Source organism: Macrobrachium rosenbergii, chromosome 20 (genome assembly GCF_040412425.1).
Source record: "Macrobrachium rosenbergii isolate ZJJX-2024 chromosome 20, ASM4041242v1, whole genome shotgun sequence".
Lineage (NCBI taxonomy): Eukaryota > Metazoa > Arthropoda > Malacostraca > Decapoda > Palaemonidae > Macrobrachium > Macrobrachium rosenbergii.
The window spans coordinates 35620001-35645112 of record NC_089760.1 but is presented as its reverse complement, the minus strand read 5'-3'; the positions used below and the strand labels follow the sequence as shown (position 1 = coordinate 35645112).

At 34.4% G+C, this 25112-nt stretch overlaps 1 protein-coding gene across 5 annotated transcripts in view; it reads right to left on the bottom strand.

Moving 5' to 3' along the window:
- The window catches only part of LOC136849253 (prohormone-4), a 393569-nt gene that overhangs the window by 5731 nt on the left and 362726 nt on the right, over positions 1 to 25112 (bottom strand). For all 5 annotated transcript variants that reach the window (XM_067122527.1, XM_067122526.1, XM_067122528.1 and 2 more), the window contains one exon: positions 722 to 856. In XM_067122527.1, the coding sequence (XP_066978628.1) occupies positions 722 to 856 (135 nt within the window). The remainder of the gene's footprint in view (positions 1 to 721; positions 857 to 25112) is intronic.

The following is a 25112-nucleotide window of genomic DNA, read 5'->3' as shown; positions in this document are numbered from 1 at the left end:
CCATCCCAGTATTATATTACATAACACAGTATGCTTTGTTTTGTCTGCTATGGCTTCTAAGTAAATTAAGAATACTTAATATTTAAGGTAACCGAAAGAAACTGTTTCATAGACGGGCGGTGAAAACTGGAACAAGTTAATTGTAAAAAGGATGGGAATACTATCAATCCTTGTATTCAGCGGATTTACTGCACAGACACTGAGAACGCAGATACGGCTGACATTAATCATGACACCTCTTCACATACTAAATTAAAAAAAAAATGTAGCATTACTCTGACCTGGTCGTCCTAAAAAACCTGTAGTTAGGCAGTACATGAAATAATTATCAGAATTTATATCATCACCCTTTAAAATACTTTCCTTTCAAATAAATGGGTTGTTTTGACAAGAAATACTGCTTTTCCAGTCTATTACGCTGGTTATATCGTTACCAGACGCTTCACATGCAAATTCCAGCATTCAGGAAATTTGCTTAAATGCTTTTGTTTCAGCATCCCCAACCAACATACTCCATGGTCAAAATACTGGTATGGTTAAAAGTATTCTTTTTGTATTTCCCTTTACCCCATCTTACTTCTTACTTATGAACAACATATTCTTAAGAAGCCAGGATTTCAAGTCAATGGACTTGTTCCACATGAATAGGTGTCATATTCTAAATAATAATAATAAATAATACATCACCCATCAAACTTTCTCCGATCACAAGAGTACTCACCTGCAGTGCAAAGTCTAGCATTTTCATCGTAGCCATCAGGACAGTCGGGGGCGCCGTCACAGAGGTACTGGATGGAGATGCAAACCTCACCACCTGGGCACCTGAAGGGTTCGTAAGCCGCGCATTCTTGCTCAGCTGGAAGAAGAAATTAGGCTTCGTTTAGTCTAAGATCGACGATAATGAGACTAACGATTAAAATTTATCTAAAAAAATCTAAACACCTTCACACACAAACACATATATATAGTATAGCACACACACACAGACACATATCTATATAAAACATGAGAAAGAGAAAAAACAAGTCAGTTTAAATATAGATAGCTGATAATTAAAGAAACTCTCGGTAAGTTTACCCTAAGCCGAGAAAACAAATGACTGCATTTGCAACCAAATAAAAAATGGAACAAACAGAATGCAACGACAGGGAAGGCGTAAGTTAAACCATAATAAAAAAAAAAAAACAATTAGAAACTCAGGATCAACAAGATTTAAAAGCAATCACTGAAAATTCTCTTACTTCAATTTCTTCTCAGGCTGAAGAAGTACGAGAGGAAATTGAAAGAAAATGATAGCATGGATTTCATGACTATTTAAGCAAAATGTAGAATCCTTTACAGAACAGATTCATTCAATTTTCCCAGAAATCCTCATACCGTTGGTGCCTGTGAGAATGCTGGCCCACACCCAATTCAATCTATCGCATCAGTATAAAAAATATAAAGAAAACTATACATTGTGACACGTTGGGTATAAAGCTTAAAGAGACAAATTAAAAATAATTCTCACAATAAAAATAACTTTCATTAATTCCATTGCCTGCCTACGAACATATTTATGCAAAAATATAACTAATTAAAAATGACTTCATTCGCATAATATTTTGCTATAACCATGTGACTCAGCATAAAAAATAAATGTTCACAGAAATATTCCTTTTCCCTGATAACAGAAAATGAAAGAAGAGCAAGAAAAGGAAAGCTTTTGATTTTCTAGGAAATTGCAAGAAGCAATTTCTCGTCCGTTGCAGTCTCGTTACAATTACCTTTACTGCTTTTAATGGACCGTTGTGGATTCCAACAAAAGCAGGTGAAAAATGTTAACTGACCATTCTAACCCTTAATGAACACAGCAATGTCTTGAGAGAGAGAGAGAGAGAGAGAGAGAGAGAGAGAGAGAGAGAGAGAGAGAGAGAGAGCTGCTATTGTTTTGCTGACTTGGAGTTGCTCGCCTCTAAGATGCTTTTTGTCATTACGTTATCAGGGATCTTCTAATCGTACACTAATTTGAATGAAAAATATCGGTTCCTTTGCTCTCCCCAAATATCGAGTTTTCACTCTTATATCTATACTTCGTTCTCATTCTTAGTTATTGTCATCCAATGTTTTTTTTTCTTAGTCCTCTGTAGACATTTGAGTCAATTTACTCACATTTTTAAAAGATATCACAGTTCTGCCGTATTCGAGTATTTTAAGGACATTCGTTTTGTTTACCAAGTAATTTCTTTGAAGTGAAAGGTACATAAACGTATTCACTGTCACTCCACCTGCCTTGGAATCAGAACCTTTTTACTAGCCAAGTGCTGTCAAAATACTTGAATAAACCACTTTAATTTTCTGACAGTTGCAACTGAGAGCTGTCTGCCTTTCTTTCAATAGGGGAAAAATCCTTTTCAATTAACTTTTTTAAAAACATTTCTTAACCTCGACTTTCTTTGCCCAACATTATCCTTGGAAAAGTTTTATGTCCCAAATTTTCATTGCTTTCATGTATTCAGTCGAAAAAATTTTCTTGGATATTTTCAGTCCAGTTGGTGTCAACTTCATTTTCTTCAGCATATCGCTTTTGAAAAGATTCATTCCAAACTCCATAAAGATTTTTTCGCTTTCTACTTCTCTTAGGCTTCATTTTACTCAGTCGTTTCCAGATTAAATCAATTACTTACGCTCTTTACCTATAAGACTTTTCCAAAATACATTGAATAGCGTTTTTTCCTCATTAAAAAAAAACATCGTTCATATTATCTTAATCAAAATCTGGTTTAAAGGAGCTTTCTGTCGAGTTTTACTCTTTTTCACCTTCTCATACAAAGTTGATCATTTTTTTAGCCTGTTTATATCCAGATGTTTCTTCAACTATTTCAAAGCAACACTTTTCTTATAATCCACACTAATCTATTTTTTGCAAATGCCATGTCTAAAGGAAAAAATTTCAATTACACTAATTTGAATCAAAGTCCCTCTTTGTTATGCTGTCTATAATGTTCAGTTTTAAAACTCCATTTCTCTGAAACCTTATTTTATAGGATATATAAGACAAATATTTTCGTAACCATAGTGAGATACATATCAATTTAAGTTCATTCGATTCAACGCAAATTGTTCTTTTCCTCTTTCAAACGGAAGTTAAATTTGCTGATGCCATAAAGGAAATCAATTTTAGGGGATAATCATTCTTCACACATAAGCATTATAATTTTTTTCTTATTATCTGTATTTAAAGTTATTTTCCAATCCTTCATACATACAGCTGAATTCAAAAGTGCCACTGATTCTCTTTAAATGCACCATTTCTCGAATCCTTTCGAGTCTCTTACGCTTAAAGAAAAAAAAAATCACTACTCCTTAAAATCAAATCAGTGTTAAAATTATTTTAGGTCCTTTAGACTTTACAGTAAAAAAAGAGAAAAAATTCTCATGACTCCTTGAAATCAAATCCGCTTTCGAGACCTCTTCAATAGAGCCCTTTGAGCCCATCTCTGTTGCGATCAATTTTTCCAAGTATCGAAAGTCAATTTTCTCCAGGCCCTTCACGCCAGGTCACTGTCAGGTTGACTTTGAAGGAGAGTGTAATAGGACGATACCCTTTTTCTAGCTGAGGACAGAAGGAAACAGAAAAAAAAGGACACGGAGAAAAGTGGTGCTTACAGGAAGGGAGAGAAAGTGAGGGAATACGAAAACGATTAAAATTCCAAACTTGGCGGAAGAGAAGAAGAAACCAGTTTCTTGAAATAACTCAAGAGATCGCCTTTCTTGATTCCTCTTGAGATTCTTACATTACTCTTATTTAAATTAAAAATTTTCCATTATCAAATAAACTGCAATACTTTGTTGAAACTGGATAATTAAAATAATTATTTACCCTCTCCGTACGGTAACTTTTTGGGCATAATCACGACCCACTGTCAGTGCCACTACGGTGCCAACTGAACCTGGCATTCATTAGTGGTTACCCGACCAATGACTGGCCACGTCTAATGTTTTGCCTGACTTTCATCGATCAGAAAGTTACTGCGTGTCATAAATAATCATCTGCTTAAAACTGTATTACATAAAAACTGTATCTACTGTATATACATTACAAGTTCCAGACATTAACCGTGGCACCCAGACTCACAGACTTTAAGATATAAATCAAAGGAATGCTTGTTCTTGTACAGGCTACTTCAGAGTAAGGAACTGTTTGATGTGTGAGTTTGTTATTAATTAGTTTCATGAGTGGGACTGTTTATGTTTTAGATATCTAATGTAAATTAAGTTGTATAGAGATAGTTATCTACAAAGTCCCTATTATAATACCAATAGTGTTTTAAGCTTTGGTCACTTCTGTTGCTTTGACGGCAGTAGCTTCGTAAGGAAATTATTGAGCACTGGCTATCCAGACTGGAAAATAATTTGGCAACTTCTCCAACGTCTTTTCTAGGCCATCTTTGCTCCGGTCGTTTTCTGCCATGGTTTTTTTTTTTTTTTTTTTTTTTGAAGAACTTCTCCTGAACTTCGGAACTTCGTGTGATGATATATTTTTTTTCTTTCTACGTAGAGGTATTCGCCTTGAACTTCCCCTTCCCTGTTGTGGCCTTATTCTTCTCCTCCTTTGATATTTGAGAGCCCCACAATCTAGTCAGGGAACCTTTTAAGGCTTGAGAGAGAGAGAGAGAGAGAGAGAGAGAGAGAGAGAGAGAGAGAGAGAGAGAGAGAGAGAGAGAGAGAGAGAGAGTAATCACAGGGTTTAAGATTCGAGGGAGAAAGCGAATTTTGTATTAGCTTTAAATATTGCATGATAGGTCAGCTGTGATCGACATAAGATAAATGATGAGGGAAAAGGTCAGATCGCTAAAGCACCTGTTGCTTGCCAATGTATCTTGTGGAGTCCAGTACAAACAGGAAACTATTTACATATTTTGATGATAAAACTTCCCATTTGACACCCGAGATATTTTCTGTAAATAAATGATACTTGAACCACCCTCCCAACTTATTACTTAATTTCTTCTGTCCAGTTGACTTTATCTCACTGATTTCCAGTTAAATACAGCTTCAAATAAAATGAAACTCAAGCAAATCTGCGTCTTCTAACGCAGCTTAGGAAAGCATGGAAATTATTAGCAAAGGGTCTTATCACAACACACCTTCGGGAAACAACCAAAAGGTTGTTTTATGCATAGAAAATGAAAAATACAATTTTTGAACACATCAACATAATTTAAGTGATAAGTTGCATTCCTTATTTGTGTGACTGCCTGCATGCGTCTCAAATATGATTCTTTCTTTTGTTGAATGTTAATACGATGAGCTGCAGAAAGAAATTCTGGCTTGAAAAAGGAAGGAAAATGCCAACAGCCTAATCATCATAAGTAATGCACTCACTCCTAAAAACAGGTCACACGGAAAGACCTTGAAAACGACCGGGTGACTGAGATCCAACGACATCTCTAGAGTACTCCTTTACGTATTTAGTAGTATTCCGCCAGGGTATATCATAAAAGAACAAGAAAACGAGACCATGCCGCCATTTCAGGGCCATTACGGTTTCCATCTAACCAATAAAAAATGAGCACCCATTAGTAGTTTGGGATGCGTTTCCGTGCACATACCTTCCGCCCTTTCTATTACCACTGTATATATAATTTTATCTGAATGAAACTTTTACAAAAGAAAATGTGTTTTGTTCAGATGAAGAATGGATTTGCTTATTTTTTTTTTAAGGTTTCTACGACTTTTCAATAAGGAAAATATACAGACAGAGACAAGCTAATAATCTTTCACCAAAAAATATAAAAAAAAACAAGTACTGAATTTAGGAGCAAATACCCTCTAGGAATGTTCGAATAATCTCACATTTTAATCTTATCTTTTCACGTAAAATATTTGAGAACTGATTTAACGCTCCAACACAAGTTTTTTTATCGTTGACGACATCGTAATTTGACGGAATTACTAATTGTTAAATCACATTGTTTAATGAGTTAATGTCTGGTCAATCCAAGCATTATATCCTTTGTAAGACATAAGTATGTTAATATAATGATCAAATACACTTTATTAGAAGGCAGAAAATGTCATCTTTACTGATGGATCACTGTACCAAAGGAGGCTATCACTAAAACAAAACTAAACACGTAAAAAATGTGGCGAAGTTTCTTCGGCGCAATCGAGTTTTCTGTACATCGTATAATCAAGGCCACCGAAAACAGATCTATCTTTCGGTTGTCTCGGTATAATGTCGTATGAGCCGAGACCCATGAAACTTGAACCACCACCTTGACCAATATCGTTACCAGGCGCACGATTATGGCTAACTTTAACCTTAAATAAAATATAAACTACTGATACTAGAGGGTTGCAATTTGGTATGTTTGTTGATTGGAAGGTGGATGATCAGCATACCAATTTGCAGCCCTCTAGCCTCAGTAGTTTTTAAGATCTGAGGGTGGACAGAAAAAGTGCAGACAGAAAAAAGTGCGAACGGACAGACAAAGCCGGCACAATAGTTTTCTTTTCAGAAAACTAAAAGTGTTGTTTTAGTGTACCAAAGCAGCAAAAAATTTATAATGTCAAAATTAAAACGTCTAGGAATTATGAACATAAAATACATATTTTTTCGTAAATAAATTAACAAATAATAACAATTGTTAATACAGTCCAAATATATTGAGTTCATGTTATATATGTATGTATGTAATATATATATATATATATATGTATGTATAAATAAATAATGGGTTGCTTTACTCTTCATTATTACAGTAATAATAAAGTACACACACATTACGTTCATTATATTACAGTAGTTTTATGCAGAAGGGTAGGCAAAGACTGATTTTGTACAATACGTTTTCGGGTACAAACTGCCTTTTATTCAGGTTCACATTGTTCTGTTGCATCTTCACCTATCTGGTAGATTATAGGTGCTAATTGGGTACACTTACCCAAGATTCATATAAATCAAAGAGTAAACATAATTTTAGTGCTCTGAATCAAGTTCAGATCTATCTGATACGCAACATATTTTCAGGTGTAATAGATATAAAAAGTCATTTGATGTTTTCTTGCCTATTTCTTATGTATAATTACACTTCTCTGTCTTATATCAGTATAGAATGTTCATGTATACACGTATACACTCATATGTACTGTATATAATTATATATGTATATATACATACATACATATATAGGTAAATATATATATGTAATATAAATATGGGTGTATATATGTATTTATGTAAGCACTACCTTAAGGGCAGAATATCTCATCAGGTAAAGTCTTCTTTTGCTTTCATCGCCATATACTTTTTTGTTACTGCTTGAGTGCAGAGCGCGTTTGTAAACGATGAAGTGAAACTTGAATCATCATCAAATATTTGATTTTTGGACGAGTGCCACTTCTAGGGGTAAGAAGAATTAGCTGGTAATTAAAGTCTATTTACATAAAAAACCTTACTGACAATCAAGCAAGGAATAACTCCAATAGGAATTTACAACTCCCGTAAGGTATATTTTCGAGTCAATCTTAACCACACTGTATTCATAAAGATTATTGATTAGCCACTCCAAATCTCAACAACTCTGTCGCGTCGAGGATTAGCGTGAGTGGAAAGCAAATATGCTTTGTTCTCGACCGAAAGCAAGCCATTAAGCCAGATCGTAGAGATAATGCAGTAACTTATCTCCAGTTTTTAGTTCGCCCAGGACCCAACAGATGGCGCGGTAGTTCTCACTCCTAATTGGAAGCGCTGGAAAGGGTCCTTTACTCATACTTCCAGTTCCGTTTGATCTAGAGATCTCGCTCACTCGTATTTTGGTAATATTTACTCCCTCCCCTTCATAATTATGAGTGCATATATTGTAGAGAGTATGCGCTATTCACAGGTATTTATCATATGCACTGAATTTTATTTCATTATCCATTTTTGTGTGAGTTCAGTAAAGGTTGCAAGGACGTCCGTTTTTATCATCATCATCATAATGATGATTTTCAAAAATCATCATCATCATTGTGCCTGAATTTATGAAACACGGTACTCAGACTAAAGCATGCCCTAATATTAATAATAAATAATAATGAAAAGTATTTCATTTCGTAGGGAATTATTCTTCCTTTGGGAATTTTTTTTTTGCCATCAACATAGAATTATTCTTCATTAGGGAATTTTTTATGCTATCAACATAGAATTATTCTTCCCCAGGGAATTTGTTTTATGCTATCAACAAACTTGCAACATCGCATCGATTATTGCATTCTGATACAATAAGCTCTTTCATATTAGTTTATCTATTCAAACTTCCTGACGTAAAAAGAGATATATTCCCTTTGTGATCAATTCTTTGCATGGAAAAAAATCTTGTCCATACAGAACATACAAACAAACAAACATACAAACAAACAAACACACAAACAAACAAACATACTTACACACACACACACAACCAACAAACCAACCGAATGTCCACTTCTGGAGACAGCACAAAGCCCTGACAACTCCTTAAGGACTATTGCCAGGGGCATCGAAAAGTTCTAAAAGTTCTCTTACATCTGAAAAACTCATCTATAAAGATCAAGGCGACCGACCAGAGAAAAAATAATCTTTATCCATACCACAAGAGACGCTAAATTTACGAAGATAAATATCTTACCGAGGAGTCTATAAAGATTCATGATGCGCCGTAAATTCATCCGAAAAACAGGGAGAAGTGAAAAAACGCTCGGCGGGAGAAATATGGCCAGGCTGTGGCGACTCAGTCTTTCGTCATTGTGTTTTATGTGAGATACATTATCACTTACTCGTTGTTCGCCAGTTTCAGTTTGTCTCTGCTTCTTACTGGTTTTTCGCGTTTTGCGTTCCTCTTTATCTCTGAAAAGCTTTTAATAGTGATTTTTTGTGCTCTCTCTATCAATTTATACACACACACATATATATATATATATATATATATATATATATATATATATTATATATATATATATATATACACACATATATATATATATATATATATATATATATATATATATATATATATATATATATATATATATATATATATATATATATATATATATATATATATATATATATATATATATATATATATATATATATATATATATATATATATATATATATATATATATATATATATATATATATATATATATATATATATATATTATATGTATGTATGTATGTATATAAGAGAGAGAGAGAGAGAGAGAGAGAGAGAGAGAAAACTTTCAATAAAACTTTTTAAAGCAGAGAAAAAACTTTCAATAAAACTTTTTAAAGATAGATAGAGAGAGAGAGACAGGGAAAATGGGAAAATGAAATGAAACATACATACATACATACATACATACATACATACATACATAGTACATATAATTTAGAGAACATTATTTTCTAGGACACTTCGACTCTGTCTCTTTATCCCCTTGCCATAACCATAACTTCATTAACGATACTGAGTACATTTTTGTCTCCTGCCATCTACCGTTTGCATGTTGAATACCTATTTACGTGGAAGCTATCAATTTGCTCGCTAAGTGCCTCAGCTCAGCCTGTCAGTTCTCTCTCTCTCTCTCTCTCTCTCTGTACAATATGGGTGTTCAGGGGTGTAGGTGAGAGAGGAGAAGAAAATAATCGGATTGGAATAGGGATCTGCTATCACGTCATCGCCAGAAGCGTGCGTGTGTGCCAAAGCATTCGCGTCAAAATATGAGTTGACGGGACGCTCTAATATTCTTTATTACGTAGTCGAAGTATTTGGGTCAGAAATACGAGAGGAAATAGAAGGTGTTGAAAGGTAAAATTATTACAAATTTATCGTATGGTTCAAAACCATTAACTCTTTTTAGTAAACACTAACACCCTCAAATGTATTGATCTAATATGTACGAATAAGGGCCGAATGTTAATTTGTACACACACAATATATTATGCACATATATCAATGCACATAAGGAATGGAAAAAAAATTGTCTGCCAAAAAACTGACATTTTTATCATACATGTCTCTTTCTCTCAGGTATAATTTTTTCAACTAAGTAATTAAGTCATGTATCTAAAACTCATCATGCTTAATTTCAGAAATTTGGCGTTGTTACGTACTGATATGAAATGTATCCGACAGGTCGGAATTTCCCATGAATTATTAAATGGCTTAATTATGGACTTAATTTACATTCATTTTGATCATTCGTTAATGCCGCGACTCGATTACTGAAGAATGAAATACGATACAAAGTCGACGTGAATAAATATGGGAAGGGAGCTTTTATATCGCATTAGTCGAGCGGACAGCTACGCATAATTATTATAACTACTTCTGGAGGGGTACATGCACATACTTCTCAATAACAAACTCTCTAACAATAGATGTCGTGGTTCCTGAGGTGGTAACATTCTAATGTTAACGGATGCGTGTCATTTCTTAGGCAAACCGAAGGACGATAGGTTTTAACTGGTGTGTAGCCATAATAATCTGTAGCTACTCGCCAGTAAGGTGGACTTGTTGGGAAGGAGACTTGCTTTTTTTTTTTTTACTGTGGTTGCAACTCACCAGTCTATTTGCTCTACGTATACATCAACAAACATACATACACACATACATATATATATTCATCTTTTAATTGATATTTTATTTAATGAACAAAGTGTATTTCACGAGCATTCTGTTGTTATGTTTCTTTATGCATGTGCTAAGACGTGCACACAAACACATATGTGTATGTATGTATGTGTACAGTATATATATATCATATATATACATACATGCACATATGTGTATGTGTCTAAGTCTTGGCACATGCATAAAGAACCATAACAACAGAATGCTCGTGAATTACACTTTATTACAAAAATTAGCAATTAAAAGATTTAGCTGAGATTTTATTTAATGTTTTGATCCAGATCAAAGAAAAATCCAGACATTTCTTGAAGATAAAGGTACGGAAACACAAAAAAAGTACACCTCAGTTTAACCAGACCACTGACCTGATTAACAGCTCTCCTAGGGCTGGCCCGAAGGATACGACTTTTTTTTTTTGTGGCTAAGAACCAAGATAGCAAAAGGTTATTGTGGAATCCGAACCACATTATAGCGAGAAATGAATTTCTATCACCAGAAATAAATTCCTCTAACTCTTCATCAGCCGGCCAACCTCCCCTCTTTCGTAAAGCAAGTAATAGGGAAAAACCCAGATATGAGCTAAGGGAAATTCCAACGGAAGGACAGTAGGGACACTGAGAAAGAGGGATGTTTGGAGATGTGATCGTTTATACATTTAAACACTGCTATATATATATATATATATATATATATATATATATATATATATATATATATATATATATATATATATATATATTATATAGTGAATATTTATATATTTGAGTGAATTTAATAATAATCAAAACAATTACGTGTGGAACAGAAATAAATTTCAATTGAAAGACCTGGGTTCGATCCCGATGTGAGTCAGAAATTTATTATATATATATATTATTTAAAAATATATATATATTTATAATATATATACATATATACTATATATACTGTATATATCTATCTATCTATCTATATATATATATATATAACACATATATATATATATATATATATATATATATATATATATATATATATATATATATATATATATATATATATATATATATATATATATATATATTCCAAATATCAGGACTTGGGACTTTCACCCTTACAGAGGGTAGCTCTGGAAAACAGTAGCAGCACGATAGTAAATGATAAATTCATATTTTAGCTGATGTTTGCAAAGCTTCCATAAGATTAGCCTCTTCATAATCTAAGCATGAGGCTCAAAGGTAGAACATCAAACAACACCCTCCCCCCACCATCTCCACCCCGGTCCCTCAACCTTTATCTTGCATGAAATCTCGCCCTGTCACACCATCTATCCAGCCCTTCTTAAGTTATTAACATTTACAAAAGACATGCCAAGGTAACATCTTCCATTCCTTCCACAAAAACAAACCATCTCAAAATACTATGAGCTATTCTTTTACCTACGCTAACTTTTTACTACTTCTGTTAATATTAACATATCCGACAATTTCCGATTCTTCTTCACACATAATATTCTGTGCAAACGTTTCATCTCACGAGATTTTGAGTTTTGCTTTCATTCGCATTTCACGTCATGACTATGCTTCCATTCAGGAGAGACAGCTCAACAATCTCTTCGTATATTCCTAATTTTCTACCCAGTCCTTTACACACACACACACACACACACACAACCTTGCTACCTTTCTTACTTCACTTTTTCCGTGACCCACCTCTTCTCGAACGTTACCTTCATCCATTATACACCCTCCTAAATATTTATATGATTCAGCTGCTTCCATTATTTCACCATCCATATTTAATGGTTTCCATTTACCCTAATAACGTCCCGCTTCCTCACATTTGCTCTAAATATTCTCCTATTGTAAAAGAGGTTAGCCTAAATTTGATTAAAAAAGGAAGGCGATAAAAAAGTTTGATAAAGTAGATGGGATAAGAATATTCTGTTGTTGCAAAAGAGTGGAAGTAAAGAAGGCAATAAATAAGTCTGATAAAGCAGATGGGATCAGGTGTGTTGTTGCAAAAAAAAATAACTAATGATCTAAAGCAAAGCTGAACCAACTGTTCCTTCTCATGTGCAAAAAAAAAAAAAAAAAAAAAGTTCTGAGAATCAGAAGCAAAAAAGAAACAACTGTTCCTTCTCATGGGGATAAAGGTGATACGGCAGTTATAAGAATCATATAGCAAAACCATTACTTAGTATATATAGAAGGTGTATAAAAGGATTTTATTGAAAAAGTAAGACAAATAATAAGAGGCCTGATAGAAGCAGAGCACTGTGGTCTCAGACAAGGAAGATAGGCAGTGGATCAATTGTTCCATAAAGAAGCATTTGCATCAGAAATATAAGAGTATGATATATATATATATATATATATATATATATATATATATATATATATATATATATATATATATATATATATATATATATATATATATATATATATATATATATATATATATATATATATATATATATATATATATATATATATATATATATATATATATATATATATTATATATATATATTTGATAGCTGCAGTTTTTACACGTCTTAATAAAGAACAAGAAGTAAAAGGGAGCAAATATTCGATATTTCCTAATATAGAAAAACCAGAAGTTGAGAGAAAGTTTTCCAACTCAGGCCTCAAGGGAGCCAAGTTCTCAGGTGAGTTTTCTCAAATATGTACTGCATGTTCGCCGCTTTTGCTGTGGAGAAAGCGGTACGTTTGTTAAGGTATGAGTTTATTCACACACGAATAAAAACACAGAGACACACACCGCACAAAAACACACCCATATATATATATATATATATATATATATATATATATATATATATATATATATATATATATATATATATATATATATATATATATATATATATATATATATATATATATATATATATATAATGCTCGACTTATGATAAGGCTTAGAAGGTCAACAAAGAATGCAAGGAGTCACCCCTTTCACTTTCTCTATTGTCTCCCTTGATTTCTATTAACTGTATGCTCTGGTTTCTCAGCTGTGCGACTGGTTTTATTCTGTACCCGTGAGCAATGGAATGCTGTCAAGGCGCCTTCAAACATATCAACATGAATTACTTGTAGTTTGTCAAATACTGCAGCTCTCTCTCTCTCTCTCTCACAACACCCCGTCTCTCTCGGCTGCTTCTCAATCCTACCTATAGCGTACATTCGCAGTGGCATTCGCTGGTTAGTTTATTTTTACTAACCTTACGAAAAATGGTTAAATATTTAATGTTTAAATAAGTAAAAACACATCTAAACATTACTGTAAAAGAACAACGGTTATCATCTCTTAATTAGTTCACGATTTGAAAATAACAGTGTCAAGATCGGAAGTGGGTTGGTGTCTACTTGACAAATGGAATGAGAAACTTATATTCTACTGTATCAGGCATTAGGCTTTCTTAGTAAGTGTGCAAACTGTTTAATAAACACTGTCGCCTACTGCTTCCTTTGTGGCGCTATTATTCGTGTAAACATCACACTGTACTTCATATCTTCAGTTTTCAACGACCTTGAGACATTTCGCTTTGTTCATATAAAAAAATTAACATTTCTTGTTTTCAAAGTATCTAATTTTTCTTATCACTCAATTACGACTATGCCTATCCTTATGTATGTACAGTATTATTGTTAACACTACGCCTCTACAGACTGTCAAGGAAGCTTATGTGCCATCATGTTACAGAATTGTTACTCAGCTCCCCTAATTCAAAGACCAAACATGTGTCGAACGTGTTCCGTCTGGCATTTAATGATGGTTACCGACAACAGTACTGATCTGGCCACACGCTGATTAACTTCCTGATCGGATGACCAGCGCTGTACCAAACGCTCTGTTAATTTATTTCAAGCCTTAATTATAAACGATATGCATTTTCAACACATACTGCCGAACAAAATAATGGACTTTCCACTATCTTGGATTTAAAAATATTATTCAATGGTTACAATATCCGATGGCATAAACAGATGAAGCATCAGACACATTTAGAAGCGATAATGTTTTCTTTCATTTTACAAGAAAACTGAGAAGGGCAAGAAAATATAAAAACAAGGTCAAATAAAATCAGAAACAAAGAACTGGAAAATATAATATTTCCACTGTGTCCTGTAATTTATTACAAACCTGGACCACAATTTTGATTTTATAATCATATTCTTTCCTCTCATGATCAAAACATCACAGGCCCTTAATAATCAAATGAAGAATGTGAACGTGAAGTCTTGGATTGAAGTGTGAAAATTATAATGGCTAGGACACCTGATTCAAGAATCCAGCTCATGTGAATTCCAAGCATGAACTTTGTAAGAATTCACGCCAGTATTTGGATTCGAAAAAAAAAAAAATTCTTAATTCTTAGTGGTATTTGAACTTCATTACGCGTGTTTAAAAGTCATTAAACAATGTCAAAAAAATTGCTTGGCAGAAAAAATTGAAAACCACGTCCGATTAACGGTTGTCAGGTAGAGCAATTATAAAGCCCGATTTCACTACGGAAAAGATTCTAAATGCTTAGATGAGTTCCTGATGTAAGTTCGATGCACACCTTTCAATTGCACGCGCGCATGCGCATGTAAGGCTCATACAAGTCAGGCTTCATTAATGACTCTTATTGTGCTCGTTTCCCAGACTCCCATTAACTTTCCATTCTTTTAGGTTAAGTTCCTCTGCCTACATTTTCTTCCTATTTTTGTTTTCCTTCAAGTCTGGGGCCTAGATGAGGACATGTTTTCATTTGCAAAAAAAGCGCACACACACACACACACACACACACACACACACATATATATATATATATATATATATATATATATATATATATATATATATATATATATATATATATATGCGTGCTTTGACAATGTAGCTAGAGGGGAGGGACACACTACAGTGTTGTAATTACCAGAACGAGACAAAGATGGTTATCTTTGTAAAATATTGCAATAAAGTCAAAGGTTATGTAGAGACAGTAATATTTGCAAGATAACACAAAGCATCATTAACAATTATCTGAAAATGGAATGATTTAGCTTTTCCTAGTCATTACTAGGAATACACTATTATTTTATCTTGTCCTTATTAGTATTCGAGACAGTTTTTTTTTTTTGTGGGGGTATGGGGGGGCGTTTTGGGAATCAGTGTTCTCGTGTTGGCAGCTACCTGCAATCTGTCTTCAGAAGAAGAGCAGAAAAGTTAACGAAAAATTCTAGGGCAGAAAAGTCAAAGAAAAATTCTAGAGTAGAAAAGTCAAAGAAAAATTCTGGAGCAGAAAAGTCAAAGCAAAATTCTAGAGCAGAAAAGTCAAAGAAAAATTCTAGAGTAGCAAAGTCAAAGAAAAATTCTGGAGCAGAAAAGTCAAAGAAAACTTCTAGAGCAGAAAAGTCAAAGAAAAAATCTAGAGAAGAAAGGTCAAAGAAAAATTCTAAAGCAGAAAAGTCAAAGAAAAATTCTAGAGTAGAAAAGTCAAAGAAAAATTCTGGAGCAGAAAAGTCAAAGACAAATTCTAGAGCATAAAAACCATAGAAAAATTCTAGAGCAGAAAAGTCAAAGAGAAAAATTCTAGCAAAATACAAACTCGAACTGTAGGAACAAACATATAAATTTCAAAGCTCTGCATTTACGTGGTATAATTCAGTTGTTGGTCGCTGGAAATCAACCAAAGAAGACCGACAAAATGAACCTCGAAATTGGATGAATCAGATTAATGTAATGCGGAAAATACGAAGAATTTTGAAACCGTGACCTGTAAATGGATTACCGCTCGGATTATGGTTTCGTTTAACAAACGCGATTCGAAAAGTGTAATGTTATCTTTAACCTTTGAACTACCTGGCTGTTTAACCTTTAGTTATGTTACATCAGCCAAATAGAGAAATGCTGGTGCTATGAAATTCCAGAGTCAAATCTGTTCGGTATATGATTTATTTCGAATATGTGAGCAGAGTGTAGCATTAATAATAATAATAATAATAATAATAATAATAATAATAATAATAATAATAATAATAATAATAATAATAATAATAATAATAATAATAATAATAATAATAATAATAATGATGCTAACGAAGAGAAGTGAGAAAATCAAAGAACGGAAACAGTAATAAAAGCAATAACAGCAAAGATAACAATACCATCATTATCATCACCAGCAATTGTTATTACGATAACAACAGAAGTCCACGCAAGAGGAAAAACAAAAGAACCATTTAAGCGCTTTGGAAATCTGTTGAACAAGATTCAGTAAAAGAATAAAACTCTGGGGAAATAACCGCAAACCAAATGCAGAAAAAGAAAAAAAGTTTGAATTAATAATTAGCTGATTAAGCAATGTAACGGGATCTTATCTGAGTGGTTGTACAAAGACCAAGTGGGTTCGACACATTCTTTTCTCTTTTAATGCACTTCACAGTTCTCTCTCTCTCCTATTCCACTTGCATCAGAACTATTTTATTTCTCAATGAGAAGACTCGTTCTGGTCTTTAAATGATAAAATATTCCTAACACAATTAAATTAAAAAATGCTCCCGCCATACAATATGCACATAAGTAAAAAAAATTACAGCACTGAGGTTAACAGGTAATCAACAAAACAATGAGATCATTTCATACAAAATGAAACTTAACAAAAAAAAATAAGGATATACTTCATTCTTTCATGAAATGTATGTCTTACAGAAAGCATTAATCACGAAACACTATTAATATTGTTGCTGTATTCTGACTTGTGATACCACGACACTAAGCCAGCATTTGTGAGTTATATTCTATATTGTTCATTCGAGATAAGCTTCTGAAACATGGAAACGAAGCACATAAAACAACAAAAGATAGAAATGAACAAAGAGAGCACAAGAAAGAAGGCCAAAGAAAATAAGTAATCTCCTCACAGGTTATTCATCGATATAATAACTGGAATCGCTGTCTTGCGTGTAGGAATCTCGCTCCATTGGGAATTCATCAAGGAATGGGCGTTACGAGGTGCACCATATCAGTGTTACAAACAGCTGCTCGATTTTTCTCTTCCTTCACCGCTTCCTTTTGTTGAATCTCTCTTTCTCCCTCTTCATTCTGCAGAATGTTCTCTAATGCATTATCTCTCTCTCTCTCTCTCTCTGCTGAAGTGTTCCCTCATTGAATTCCCTCTATCTTTTACCTGGAAATTGTTTTCTCTCTTCAGTTTGTTTCTGCAGTTCCTCTAAATCATCAATGTTATTCTCTTTATATTTGCTGTTTTCCCCTTGTCTCTCTTTAGTTAAATAAAGTGTTCTCCCTTATTCTCTTTATTCTATACAGTGTATCTACAGCATTATCGCTCTCTCTCTCTCTCTCTCTTTCTCTCTCTCTCTCCTTTTCCCTCTTTACCTTATAAAGTGTTCTCTCTCATTCCTCTTTATTCTGTAAAGCGTACCCATTGCATTCTCTCTCTCCCTCTCTCTCTCTCAATTAATCTTATCGTGTAAATTTAATTACTAGCCGGAACTTTAATCCAACGCTCTTAATGATGAGGCAACACTGATTAAACTCCAGACCTTAACAAACACGCAAAGAGAGCTTAAAAATAACCAAATAAATCCCAGCCTCCAAAATATAAACATTTATGCCTTTTCATTGGTTAGCATTTTGGTAATTTTACATTTATCTAGTTTTCTCTTACAAGACATTTCTAGTCCAGTGTTCTAGGACTATTAAAAACGTGCAGATGAAGGTGATATTTCCCAAGTTGATATTGCTCCTAGCGTTCTGTTGTGATTAAGGTTCTTGGTTGAATGATATTTATCATATTGATATTGCTACTGTTAATCTTTTTATTCATATACTTCTCCGGAAATTGATCTTAAATAACTTGAACGATTTTGAAGATTAGGGGACAGGAATTATCATAGTGACATCTATGCAACTGCCTCGCATCATGAAAAAAAAAAAAAATGAAAGTCAATTATAATACTCTAATGCACTGAATGGATTGCTTTAAAAAAAGTTTTTCAATGCACTATTAGACTCCAAAGTCCTTGTCTGTGAACTACTAACTGACTACCTCGGGCTGAGTCCTAGTAGGCCTAAGGCAGGATATTTCCATCTGTCCATAAGTTTAATTACTGTCAATATTTCTAAGGCGAACAAGTATAATTCTCCCGTAATTTGGGTGGGTTTTTCTTAATGGATAATACCCGTGAGAGTATAAGATTGAAGTTATTCGAATTTCTTCGGGAATTCCAAGAAATTCTCCAGATGTTATTATTGTTATTATTTTGTTCAGAATGTAGGCTATTCAGGTTTTGCTAGGATTATTTTTTATGTTTATTAGCAGCGTTCAGCAAAAAGCTTCGTGTGGAATTTTACCAAAACGATTCCTGAAGACAATTCTGGCAACAGTGCCTCCAAGAAAAGTTAAAAATGAATAAAAAAAAAATAAGAAAATGGGTGACATTTCGTTCGTGGAGGATGAACAACTGAATATTTAATGGCACGCCTTATGGAGACCCATTTCTGTAGCAGAAGAGGCAACTCCATCTGCAGAATGACTTCGAAGGTACACAGCTTCATTTCCAGAGAGCATAAGACTATCTCATGAAGAGGTAATGGTCTCACACACACACACACACACACACACACAGAGAGAGAGAGAGAGAGAGAGAGAGAGAGAGAGAGAGAGAGAGAGAGAGAGAGAGAGAGAATACTGACAGCAATCGCTGAAAGAAACATTCATAGAAATATTGCATGGCAAATAGCAAAGACGCGCGCGCACACACACACACACACACACACACAATACTAAGAGTAACCACTGAAAAGAAAGCATTATAACAATACACATGGGAAATGGCAACCACTGAGAGAGAGAGAGAGAGAGAGAGAGAGAACTACTAAAAGCAGCTACAAGAAAAACCACGTTAAAACAAGATTGTACGGGAAATGAGAGAGAGAGAGAGAGAGAGAGAGAGAGAGAGAGAGGAGCTACTAAAAGCAACTACAAGAAAAAACCACGTTAAAACAATATTGCACGGGAAATGAGAGAGAGAGAGAGAGAGAGAGAGAGAGAGAGAGAGAGAGAGAGAGAAACAAACCACTGCAAATAATAAGAAGCAGTCTTCCGAGTAAAAGAAAAAAAAAACACAAAGCGCTTACGAAAATAAGAAAATAGAGCGGAAAAAACATTCACTGGTAAAAAAAAAAATACCCTAACGCAGCGCAGAGCAATTGCCTAACCTCGCGAGATGAGGGAGGCAGAGGCAACGTCCGCCGGAAAAGATCAAAGGTTCATCCTACCTCGCCAGGTGATCACACAAATGTTGTTCCTTAATACTTCCTCGGAGTAAAGCCAACACTTGGAAGGGATAGAACGAAGTCACGAAAAAAATAAAAAAAAATACAAAAAGAACTTTTAGGCGATTACCGGGACGTGTTTGCGCAGCCTTCATATACTTCCCTTTATGTTATTATTATTATTATTATTATTATTATTATTATTATTATTGTTGTTGTGTAATAAAAAGCCGCGATTATAAAGTAAAATATATTGTTATGTAAAATACACAAAGACTTTCGAACACTTGAACGGTATTCCTCATCAGTGTTAACGTTCGATTGTTTTTCACGAAATTGTGAGTCTATTATTATTATTATTATTATTATTATTATTATTATTATTATTATTATTATTATTATTGGTGGAGAAATCCACAATGTTGTAAGTGTCAATATATATTATAAATATATATTTCTAATACAGTATATATTTACACTTACACCACGGTGGATTTCGTCACCATTTTAGTGACTCATGCTGTTATGAGATTTTTATGGATTATTATTATTATTATTATTATTATTATTATTATTATTATTATTATTATTATTATTATTATACAGAAGATGAACACTATTCATATGGAACATGCCCACCACAGGGGCCACTGAAATGAAATTCAAGCTTCCAAAGAATATGGCGATCATCTGAGAGAAGTAAAAGAAGGTAACAGGAAAAACAGAAAGAAGAGATCAGTTATAAGATAAGAAAGAGTAAATTAACAAATTAATATATAAATAGACAAAAATGTAAGTAAATCATAAAGTACAAGGAGACCAGCTTTGGGGTAGTAATACACTGCAACTTCGCTTGAACTTTTTGAGGTTCCAATTGCACAATTGCAAACTATTAATCAATATTCTCGCAGTAAGTCTGGCTCCAGCTATAATAGAACTTAGACGAGACAGATCAACAATTTCATTCATTTACTAAATGCTTTCAGAGGTTCCATTGGTATTGCTTTCAGTCATTCAACTCTTCAAAAAAATGCAGCCATTGGTCATGCTTAATAAGAATACCTTTGCTATCTTAATTGAATGGTGGAGAGACTTTAAAAAATTCTTTGTTTTTAGGATGCTCATGATAGATGATCTCTTTAACTAAAAAAAATGATCCTGATTTGAAAAAAAGTGAGGTAAAACTTGTTCTCGTATTTACTTCAAGCACGCCATAAAAATTCCATAAGTCCTACAATGTACGTACAAGAATCACAAGCAGCTCTTAAGAAATAATGTTATTGCGCCAAAAAAGGCACTTGAAGGCATTTAAGTAATACAAAGCCATTTCTTTTGGTCACTACCCTCCTCCACACACGCTCTCTCTCTCTCTCTCTTAGTAATACACAACCATTTCTCTCTCTCTCTTAGTAATACACAACCATTTCTCTCTCTCTCTCTCTTAGTAATACACAACCATTTCTCTCTCTCTCCCTCTCTCTTAGTAATACACAACCATTTCTCTCTCACTCTCTCTTAGTAATACACAACCATTTCTCTCTCTCTCCCTCTCTCTTAGTAATACACAACCATTTCTCTCTCTCTCTCTCTCTCTTAGTAATACACTACCATTTCTCTCTCACTCTCTCTCTCTTAGTAATACACAACCATTTCTCTCTCACTCTCTCTTAGTAATACACAACCATTTCTCTCTCTCTCTTAGTAATACACAACCATTTCTCTCTCTCTCTCTCTCTTAGTAATACACAACCATTTCTCTCTCTCTCCCTCTCTCTTAGTAATACACAACCATTTCTCTCTCTCTCTCTCTTAGTAATACACTACCATTTCTCTCTCTCTCTCTTAGTAATACACAACCATTTCTCTCTCTCTCTCTCTCTCTCTCTCTCTCTCTCTCTCTCTCTCTCTCTCTCTCTCTCTCTCTCTCTCTCACTTCAAATGTTCACGTTTCTATCCATTCCCAGCTTCCGCCGTTTCATTTCACCTTTCCCTCTCTTCAATTACGACCGCACCCTATGAGTTTAGGTCGGTTCATTTCCTTGATTCATGTTTTTCCTATATCCCCTGTTGCGTGAAACACTCGTTGATCACCCATTTCAGACGGAAAATAACGAAATGGGCGGAAAATGAAAGAAAAAAAAGTCTCGTTTCCATTTGGAGTAAGTGTTATTTGCTGCCTCATTACCCTTTGGGCCTTCCATGAGAGAGAGAGAGAGAGAGAGAGAGAGAGAGAGAGAGAGAGAGAGAGAGAGAGAACCCATGCCATTAAGCATAATATTTGATAATATGAACCAGTTCACATTCTCTTTGAACACCTAAATGATAGACATGAAAGTAAAATGAACATACTCTAATCTGGGCCTACATTAAGTTTCATTAATAATAATAATAATTCTCAATTATATATATATAATTGTAATAATATGCATATTAACACAAGTTATTTGTATAATTGTAGAGTTTTATTACATAACAGTTTATCACGATATTGCGAACTACCTAGCAATAATAACAATAATAATAAAACGTAAACATCCACCAAACCATTTTCTATGAGTACCTTGACATGAGCATCACATTCTCCATCATCCCAAAAAACCGTTGATGGTGTTGACTCGCAAGTAATTCGATTAACGGGTTCAGTTAACGAACCCTCGCAGTTCATTACCCCTTTCCGTTATGGTCCCCTTTCTCATCTGCATAATCCTGACGCCCGTGTCTTGTTTCGAACTTGTTTCCAACGCTAGCATTGACCCTTCACTCCCAACACTGACGAATGATTACTATTAATGAGGCTTTGTCGAGGACTGGATCATTTTTCATCTGCTTACTCATATTTTGAGATACTGTTTTGTACAGTGATGTCTGGTTTGTAACAGTACTCATTCTATAAACATTTTCTTTTTATTGTACACTTATACCCGGTTTATACCATAAATGAACTTCAATTTCCTTCAGTTTCATACATGGATTCTACACCTCTTACAGCTGGAACATTTCAGTACAATGGCACCTACATACTACTAACAGTGCTTGCAATAATGTCCTTTTCATACCTTCATAAATGCCGAAAGTCTAACGCTACCTACGTCAAAAACGGACAGCTTGTGTCTTTCACCAAGGCCTACTTTTTATCAATGTTGACGTCACACCCACACTTCCATCTTGTTCACTTCACCGGCAACCATTCTTAACTTCTGCCTACCCTAAACACTGTCCTTTTGTATTCTCCAAGAACGCCTACTCTCTAATATTTCCTACATCAGTGACAGTCACTTCCTGTCTTTCATAACACTCATTAAACACTTGACTCTTCCTGTCTTTAACTGTCATCCATTTTCTCCCACTGCATGGACAAACAATGTCATTTTGTTTCTTCTACTTCTTCTTCTTCATATGGGGTAAGCACGATGCCTTCTTTTGACGGACTTTGATTTGGCGTTGGGGTAGACCGTAGCCTCGATCGGCGGCCCTGCCTGACATCTCTTAGACCCCGGTAGCGCATGTGTACATGTATCGTACCAAATCCCCAGCTCCCTTTCTCCCAGCAGCGAGGAGACTTGAGCTGTTAGGTCGACAGTTCGAGACGTGTGAGGCGTCTATGTTTTTAGAAGATGCTGGAGTGGCTTTGTTTGTTTCTTCTACTGACACACCTAAAATGACACTACCTCAAAAACATAAACTCTACTATATACCGGCACCTGATTAGTATCAGTATCTAGCCAAGTAACAATACTTTGTTCTATAGGCAGACTTCTGGCCTCTAACAGAGAAATCTTTCCTTGGTGGAACAGCATTTCTGACACAGAAATGCTGACACTTGCTTCACGGGAAATTGTGCTTCATTTTTTGCTTTATTATTGTAAGTTGTAAGTTGCTTTAAGCACTGCCAAGTGGTCGGCGTCAGTGATTCTATGCCTCTTACACTGAAAAGAGTAACCCTGCTATTTGGTCCTGTTTAATATTTCGGGAGAAACACGGATAAATGCAATATATCTTAAAACATTTTTTTTTTTATCTAAGTTTAGTAGTCTGAAGTTTTCTCACTTTAAAAAATAATCAAACCAAAACTTATAACAGAGGTCCTTTGTCTCATTACCTGGAATTTTTTCGTCGTTGGTGGAGCTGCTTCCTATATCCAATTAGCCATATCACCATTATCGATCCTGTACTGCTGCTAAAACTATGCATCTACCCCTCTCTCTCTCTCTCTCTCTCTCTCTCTCTCTCTCTCTCTCCTCAGTTGATGAGAGATAATTATAGCAATTAGGGAAATATCAGATGTCCCATTCTTATCGGTCGCACTCTTAATTTCATATAATATGTAATGGATGGTGACTATCAGGAAATTATCTTGGATGGCCTAATTTTCTAAAACGAATTATCTGAATCCTCTGTTCTGAAGTATATCAAGACCCTGTAGTCTTAGATAACAGTCCAGCATCATTAAGAACAATTATCACATTAGGTAAAGCCTAATTAAGCCATGTAATTTACCTTAAGGACCTGTATTAAAGAATCAATGTGACTCAAATACACTTGAAGGATGAGGTTTTATTAACCAAATTATCATCTCTTTTAAAGAACGTCTCCTTACAATTCAGTACAGTGGAAGCAATTACAATATCTACATTTCTTCAAGTCCTACGATTTCCTGGTTCCCAACTAAAAGGGTTGCTATCATAGTTATGGAAAATGCCAGATCTTGCTTTCAAGGCAGTGTGGCTAGCAACCTCATCCCCATCCCCCTAAATATAAAAAAAAGCTTTAAAATAGACAAAAAACGTTAGAAGTCAAGGGTAAGCGGTACTGGACCAAACTAAGTCACCCAAGAACCAAAATAGTGAGTGTGCAAATCTTACTTTCATCACAACTCGAGCAAAATCCAATCACATGACTTCCACACACGGCAACACTTTTCTGTTTTGGCAAATACGCATTTCCCTGTGCCACTAACGTGTCTTTTTGTCAGGGAATTCTATGATCATATCCACAAAATAGGCATACTCATGTTCCGGAATGTTATTAAGGAACTCAGTTTTGGGTGCATTGTGGTGCGAGTATATTCTGGCAATGATACATAGTTATCACCCCTAAGCCATCTCTGTCTGTCTGTCTGTCTGTCTGTCTATGTCTCTCAGAAGTATTTTACTCTTTAGTATTCATTAAAATGAACATTATTATAACTTCCCT